Source organism: Xyrauchen texanus, chromosome 23 (genome assembly GCF_025860055.1).
Source record: "Xyrauchen texanus isolate HMW12.3.18 chromosome 23, RBS_HiC_50CHRs, whole genome shotgun sequence".
Lineage (NCBI taxonomy): Eukaryota > Metazoa > Chordata > Actinopteri > Cypriniformes > Catostomidae > Xyrauchen > Xyrauchen texanus.
Genome location: NC_068298.1, coordinates 14514690 through 14523442, shown reverse-complemented (window position 1 = coordinate 14523442; position 8753 = coordinate 14514690). Strand labels below are relative to the sequence as shown.

General features: G+C 37.5%; 1 protein-coding gene across 1 annotated transcript in view; it reads left to right on the top strand.

Moving 5' to 3' along the window:
* Positions 1 to 550: 550 nt before the first annotated feature.
* The window catches only part of LOC127663081 (TSC22 domain family protein 3-like), a 29576-nt gene continuing 21373 nt past the window's right edge, over positions 551 to 8753 (top strand). The window contains exon 1 of the mRNA XM_052154505.1: positions 551 to 1252. Coding sequence (XP_052010465.1) covers positions 939 to 1252 — 314 coding nt within the window. The 5' untranslated portion in view covers positions 551 to 938. The remainder of the gene's footprint in view (positions 1253 to 8753) is intronic.

The window sequence follows — 8753 nt, the reverse complement described above, 5'->3', positions numbered from 1 at the left end:
TAATTATACTCTATAAACATACATTATTTTGCTTTCATTTCTCCAGAGAGATATTGGCATCTGTGCCAAAATTCTCTCTTCTTAAAAAGGACTGCGCTACACAGTTCATAGATCATTTTAGAGAGGAATCATGAGACACGAAAAACTGCACACAAGCATCAATTGTGCCAACAGAATGCAAAGAAAAGGAGTCATGTCAAAATGTAATAGCCTAAGGAAATGGAAGACCGAACCGATGAGGAAAAATGCTTTTGTGTTTGATTCCCTGTAATAATAGGAGACATACTATGAGTTTGCTCTTGCTCAGTGTTCTGCCCCTGGCAACACTGAAGTGCACATGTTTAAAAGCATGCTTTATGCTTCTTTGCTCCCTTTCTGACTTTGCTCCTCCTCTAATTGTGATGTCAAGTTCGAGATTGGCAGTGTAAGAGGAAAATGGGAGGGACCTTTCTGTGAACTGATCAGAATGTTTGACCAATCAGAGGATTTCCCCCTCCCACTTTTTCTACCTTCTCCTCCGCCTCTCCCTCTCTCTGTCTGCACTGTATACACACACAAGGGCAGGGAAAAGTGCAGGGCTGGGGCCAGCGAAAACAAAAAACAAGGAGCTTCTGGTTTTTCTTTCAAACATTCCCGCTGCATCACTGCAACATAAAAACCGGCGTTTCATGTGCACACACTCACACACACACTCTGGCACGCACAGTCGAGAAGGATACACTAACATCAGCTTCTCCCGTCGCACCTGGGACACTTGAACAGAAGCACTTAGAAGGTGGTCTTCTCGGAACTTGAGAGAGAGTTTTGCTCTTAAGATCTCAAACCCACACTCAGGTGTGGTGTGTGCTGAGAGCAGGTGACGGAGGACCTGCCAGCACTACGGTCTCCCTGTCTCCCTTAGGTGTGTGTAAGGAGCTTCAGCAGCCAGCTTCGCCCTGATGTCAAACGAGGAGTGCCGCTCGCCCATCGGCTTGGACTGCTGCAGCTGCTGTCTGGATCTGGCCAATGGCTGTGAGCCTGAGTCGGGCCAGCCGGGCCACACAAGTCTGGGCAGCCCCACTTCGATCAACCACTTCAGACAGCTACGGGACCAGCTTCACTATCAGAACCTCAATACAGATAAGCTGAACAACATTATGAGACAGGACTCCCTGGAGTCGGTGGTCCGAGACCCATGCTACCTGCTCAACGAGGGCATCTGCAACAGCAACATTGACCAAACGATGCTTTCCATTCTGCTGTTCTTTCACAGGTATGTGATAAACATGCTTGCATATACACACCTGCTCTGGCAAATAATTTTGCACACACACACACCTAGCTCAGGCCATATAAATCTTAAAGACTCTACAGCGCCCTTGATTGCAAGTTAATGACCAAAGCTAAAAGTGTTAGGAGCTTTTGATGCCAGGAACATTCAGTAGTTTTTAACTTATGTAATTCTAAAAACCTTGAGAGCAAAATTTTAGCTCCATAACAAAATCTTGTTATTATGGACTTTAAGAGTCATGCTATGCGATTTTGTTTCAGTAACACTACAGATTTCTGTTTAACCAAATCTGTAATCTCATTTTAATGGGCTTAAGCTGTATTAATTCATTACTTATTAGCACTTATTCATTGCCAACCACATGGCAACACTAAGAAATGTTACACAACCTCAATTTAAGAACTGAATGCTTCCCCTTATTTACACTTCTTGACGTACTGTATGGTGATAGAAACACCATGAAAGGCCATGACTTCGCCCTTTTCAACTGTGTTATTTAGGAACTAGGTGGCTCATAGACTCAGTTGGATTTCTGGAATGTATAGACTGGTATGAAGAACATGCCTTTGCACAAACTTAAGGGGATCTTGAGAAAGTACACCTTAAATACACCCTTCAGTCCCAATTCAATGCATCAACTCAACATCTGGTCGATCCAACGATTTTATGCATGTGTTCTACATATACTTTTGCTTGGTGCACATTAATTTTATTTTCATTCAATCCAAACTTAATTGTCTCCTTTGTTCAGTCAACTGGAGCAAAACACGTTCTCTTAAACTATGGGCAATTTACGTTCCATGCTGGCATGGTCTTTCACCCCATAGCTGAACAAATTCCTACATGTTTGTAATGTTTAATGGTCGCAGCAGTTTCCAAAACAGATTTCAATGAGAAATCCCATAAACTGTAAACATTTGCCTGAATATAATTGATTTCAGATTGTATACATAATGTTGAATTTTGGAACAAGATGAGCGGTATTTGGCAATTGCGTCTAATCAGGATCAAGCTCACTGCACATTTTCCCATGAAAACTTGCTCCCTAAACAGAAACTAAACATATATGGACACCAGGATAGTTTGATAAATCAGATAGTGTTTGAAATGTTTAGTCTGCCAGAGAATTCGAGTTGAGCCTACTAGCAAAATGGTCAGCTAAAGCCAGGTAAGAGGGAATTGAACTGTAACCAATTGATGCTTGCGGCCTGATGATAAGAATGCGTCGTTATCATAACACTGCACCCTTTGGGTTTCACTTGCTTGGAAATCTGTAATTTTCCGTCAGCCTAGCAGATATATTGGTTAAATATAAATAGCTAGCTAGCCAGTCATACATTTTTCTCTGATAAGAAGATGACATTGCTCTTCAAATTACTATCTCAAATCTGACAAAAGTAGTAAAATTGGCTGATAACCATTCAACAACAACATCAGCTCAAAATGTTAAGTCAGCAAATTATTTTGACATTACTTGGACATGTAAAATTCATATATAAAACAACTATTGTGTATGAAAAGAAAAATTATCTTAATGACTAATGAAATGAGTATGACATAACATTGTAGTAGGATATATTGGATGTCAAAAAGGGAGTTGCCATAGCAACTCCTCCAGTAATAGTCCTACATCTCAAGCTACTGCATTTAGAAGAGTGAATATACAAAACACAAATGGACAACCATTTGAATAACCCTGGTGAATTGTGGTTTGATCAAAATATGTTGTAATCAGACTTAAGTTATTTTAGTTAACCATTTACAATATATTTATAGTTTTCTATGGAATCCTATATGTAGCCGGTGGGTTGAAAATAATCAACACAGGATAAAAAAGGCTGTTTAAAAATTAAAAAAACAGTGGTTGATTGGGCTGTATTTAAAAAAGAAGTATACATTTTAATACAATGAAACATAGTAGAAAGGAAAAACTGTAAAATGAAAAACGTAAATTAAATATGGTACAACAAAATACAGTAGAGGCTAATGCTAAAGTAAAATACAAACAGGGCATAAGCCTACCGATATTCTTCAGCATACATCATTTTAATACATGCTTATGTCATTCACAGCATTTTATATATTTAAGTACTTGCTTAAATCACTCAAAGCATTTTATGCATTTAACACATGCTAAAATCACTCAAATTATTTTAACCAGGCTTTAAGGACATGTATAACAGTTTCAACAATACCACTCATATTTCACATATAACATATTTTACACTTATTCACTAAACTGGAAGACACTCTGGGCTATAAATCATTTAAGTGAAGTGTGAATAATACTCAATTTATATCTCCACACATGATATCCATATGCATGCTTCAAAAATTATCCATAACAATCACTCGGTTATAACATAACTCTAAAATAACATGACTCTTCTGAACACATATTTAATGCAATTTATAAGCACTTTGTGTAAAATGTGATGTTTTCTCAACAATACTTAACTAATGAATAAAACTAGGAGCTCTCTTGCACAATATATGTTCTCATGTTTCTAACTAGCACACATGCGCAACGCAAGAGTGCCAGAAAGCAGGTGTGGCAAAACTCTGGTTCTTAAAGTGGCCATATCTAATTTATGACTAGAGTTAAATGTCATGAAATTTCTCCACTTGGCTACATATACATGAATCTTCTGATTCTCAAAATATGCCAAAGTTTAAGTTTTGCATTTGATTTCATTATTTGAGTTACAGCTGAAGTGTGCAATTTTTGAAATTTTAAAAGACTTTCTCCTATCCCTTCTTAATATACAGAAACAACTGAAAGTAGCCATTCATAGGTTGATTCCCCAGAAAAGTTTCAAACATAAAATTTAAAACAAAACATAACATAGCATAATTACATTATAACATTGCTGTCTTTGTCTGAGAATCCTAACCAGCCTGACATTTTAATGTTTGGTTAACCAATAGCGTAAGTTTGAGATGTGACCAATATTTTTGCGACCAATGGAAAACGGGCAAAGTGTTTATGAAACCTGTGGAAAAACAGTAATTATTTCTGCAATTCCATTTGGAAATGATAGTGGCACAGAAATTACTTCACCTTTAACTATTGCTTTTTGGCAGGACATTATTGGCCTACCTCTTTCCCTTTCTTTAAGACTCCTAGTGTGCCAGTTAATGTTTAATCTACTTTATAGTGTGTCCTCAATTTTATACTTGGCAGTGAAAGGTTACAGTTTACATAATTAGCTTGTCTTTATGAGCAAATTGTCAGGATGTAAACATGAGAAGTTAGTCTCTGACCAATGGCCTACTGTAAGAATTCACAGTCTCAGTTACTAAATCCAATGTGTTTCAAGTGTCCTCTGATCTAATACCATCAAATAGCCATTGTTTGTCTGAATACTGTTCTAGCCTGTTCTTGCATTCCATGAAAGGAAAGGGAATTCTGGATTGTGTTGGCCTTCTCTTTGCTATTGGACACTCTCAGCATACTTCAAGTATTAACTCTATAATGACATGAGCATATGTTTTCTTTGTTCTCCATAAATAATATTTCACGTTTAACACTTTTTCAATCCGCACAGCCTCAAAATGTATTTATTTTTTTTCACACAAAGGTTCTTGATATATGGAGAATGGAACACTGTGTTATTGATAGGAACAATGATAAGGAAGGTGATCCTGTTCGATACAATTCAGGATACAAAGTGACAGAGGTCTTGCCAGCAAGTCCTATTTGCTAAACTCTCTGACATTTTTCTAAAATGCCAGTCTAATTACTTGATATGCAGAGAGGCAATTGAAAATTCCAAGCATGCAAAGACATAGACCCAGACAAGTAGAGCTGGACAGCTAATTATAATTTTGCGGTACAATGTCTTGGAGCCAGTGTTTAGGAATTGTCTATGGGATTTAAAAAAAAGGTGTGTTTCTGTTGCCTTTCTGATGGAAATGACTGTGTTTGCTTAATATTTTTAACAGAATTAAGAATAAGGAGATTCAACTGTGCAAAATTAAACACCCAGGACATTTTCTAATGTAATCACACCCAAAATACAAATGTAGATTATGCAAAATATGCTAAAGTCCCTCCCAAACATGATTAAAATACACTATGCCAGATTTCTAGGTTAGGCCCCATTTAAGATGACATACATTGGTCCCAAAAATATTTGGGCACTTAAGCCACACCTAAAAAGTGATTAATGTGTTTGCATTAGATATTTAATCTACTTTAATATACTTAAATTACATATTACTCTTTGTTCATTTACATATTTTAGTTAATAAAAGTGTAACATTTCACAAATCACTTTCAAGCTATCCGTTCAAGTAATGCAATCTGTGTGTTTTTGTTTTTGTTTTTAAATGAATATGCCCTACTGAAGTCAGTGAACACATGGCCCACAGAGAGCTATTGAGATGTGCTTCAATTGGAGTCTATGGCAGATAATTGTATCATGAAATCTTAGGTGAAAAAAAAAGTTCATTGGATGAGAGGCTTCAAATATGTAATTTTGGGTCTCACCTTGATGCCATACACGAAACACATTTATTTCAGCTTTTGTATGATATTTACGTATTTTGTTTTCATTTCCTGGCTACACCCTTGTTTTCAAGCAAAACATTTAACAAAAGAAGTAGGTTTCAAATGATGAAAGCCTTGCCCAGAGACTGACCCAAAATCCATCCTCACTGACCAAACGGTCTGATCGACAAACAGACCGTTTGTCGATCAGACCGTTTGGCCAAAAGTCAGAACTGTTCGTACTCAATCCTCTGTCTCAAAGTGAGATTTTTTGGCTGTTTCGTTAAAAAAAATAGGCAAGAACATACAGTGGAATATCTGTTATGTTAAACTACTCAATCAGTACTACATGTCCACACTCACACATACAAATGAAACAACTTAAATGGTCACACATATTGCAGCATAGAAGAGGGAGTCACTAGTGCTAATAAAAGGCATCCAGCACATCACATGAGGAAAGAGAGAAGTTTGCATAAGGCCATAATAAGCTAATGCTCGCCACATGAGAGCTTGAGAGCTTTTATTTTTTTTTGTTCTTTCTCAAGACATTGAAGAATTGATGGAGCAGAGACTTAAGCAACCTAGATTAATATGAGCAATACTAGTAGCATATGCCAAAAAATTATCCTTACTAACAATTAACCTCTGTCTGCAGTCAAGTCTATGATACCACACACATATGACAAAAACATAAAACAGGATGGAACCGTATTTTGAGAGATCCTCCTAAAGCCTGCTGGATATTTGCCGTAAGGGAACATGTAGCAGACTGTTAAATGAAAGACTGCATGGTCATGAGGGTTTCAGTGGTTTTGGCTGAGTGGTCTTTCCTTTAAAGTTGTTTTGAGAAAGTCAGACTAATTCTGCAGTATAAGGGTGAAGAAATCAAGGCTTTGAGGAGCCCCAGGCTTGGATCCTCTCAGCGTTATTCCCATCCATTCCCCAGCTCTCACAAGCCGATTTATTTGACAAGGTCATTACTATAAACGAGTACATTACACCACAATCTGAAGACTTGCTGGCCACTCCCAACTGTGTCAACAGAAACAGGAACACTTCAGCAAGACTTCTGTTAAGAGTACTGTTTCAAAAGAACAGCAAGAATTTGAATGCTGATTTGATCACATTTCCAAACCATTGAAATGGAAGCAGAGATTAAATATGTGGAAAATCTGACTGCAATGCTGTGATATGCTGTAATTAAGATCTTTTTTTGAGTAGTTTACACTTTATTTTCAAAAGTGCAATAAAGCTGTTGTTTTATGACGGAGTGGGGCAGTCTATTAAAGGGACATTTCATCCAAAAATTATTTACTCACCCAAATTTTTTTCCAAACCCATTTCTTTCTTCTCAAACTTTCTTCTGTGGAACTTAAAAGGAGATGCTAGGCAGAATTGTAGTCTCAGTCACTTTTCACTATCATCGTATGGCAAAATGATGCAATGAAAGTGAATGTGGGACTTAGCTTAACATTCTGACTAAGATCTCCATTCTTGTCAAAGAAGAAAGCAAAATACACAAGAGTGAGTACATGATGACAGAAATTTATTTTTGAGTGAAAAACTATCCCTTTAAGTTAGGTCTGCAATAAGAGAATAGTGACCAGATGTCCTCAATTTTCCCTGTTATGATTATAAAGCTTGAATTGATAATGTCTCAGCTAATTATATGAATGATGTGCAGTCTTTAGATGTGATGCATTCAATGCAGCTGGTCTGAAATTTAAAGTGCCATTGAGTACATGCTGTGAGAACAAGTCATTTGCATTGATGGTTCTGATTATGCCAACCACACATGCAGTTCTGAGTGTACCGAATGCTAACCTTAACACAAGCTGTTTGTAATAAATTACTTTCATCCAGTAGATGGGATATTGTAATAGAATGCAACAGGTGGATCCAGTTTCCTAATGACTTAACTGGTCAATTGTCTGCATGCAGAGGCTTGTCCAGTAATTTACTTTTCCTAGTCAGACAAACAAGCTCAGAGGTGTATAATATCCATTTAATTGACTGGCTGAATAGAAACATTGTTGTGACTGGGCTGTTGGAGAGTTGACAGTGAACTAGAGGCAGGGGGGCAGCCTGGGCTTTGTTGTCTGGCATAAGGTGATCCTGTTCCCAGAAAAATGGTTCAGGGTACTGACAGGCACTGTCTGCAAGCACAGGCAGCACTGGCATTCACTGAGCCAGAGCAGCCATACTATAGCCAAAACACAAATATGCTTATTGAAGGCACTGGGGTGCCTTAGAGTCCATGACCTGGGACAACAGGTCTAAATTACTTTCTTTTTTCCATGGTACACAAAAGGAGATCTTATGCAGAATATTAGCCTTAGTCACCATTACATTTTATTGCATAATTTTCCCACACAATGAAAGTGAAAGGTGACTGAGGCTAACATTCTGCATAAGATCTTCTTTCGTGTTCCACTCTAGAATGAAACTCACAAAGGTTTGGATGTCTACTAGATTTTGGGTCTACTACCCCTTTAAGTCAGGCTAATAAAGAGATAGTTTGCTGTTATATAATCTAACAGGGACCAAATAATTGCAGGCATGGCTATTATTACAAAGCACAAGGTTGCCGCTGGATGATAACCTTATGTTGTCTACTAGCGGAGAGGTCAAAGCAGTTGTTTGTGAAATAAAATTGTCCTGGTAGCTTGTGAAATAGCTTCATGGGGTCATGGTTTGTTGACTTGATAAAACACTCTTTTGGATGGCTTCAGTGGTGTTTACCTCAAGGTAAAAGGGAAGTCTGAACATGTTGAATTTGCTGCCGAGGCAGACATAATAGCATTCAATTGTAGACATGTGGGATGACAGGTTAATTAAATCTATGTAGCCAACGAATTTACTGCATTGAAAAGTGAGGGGCAGCTTCATTTCAAGTGATCTTACTCTATTGTTCAGTATTCATGCAAGTGATTTTACAGTAATTGGCTTACAAATCCAGAAAATCAATGAGTGTTAGACTCACAACCT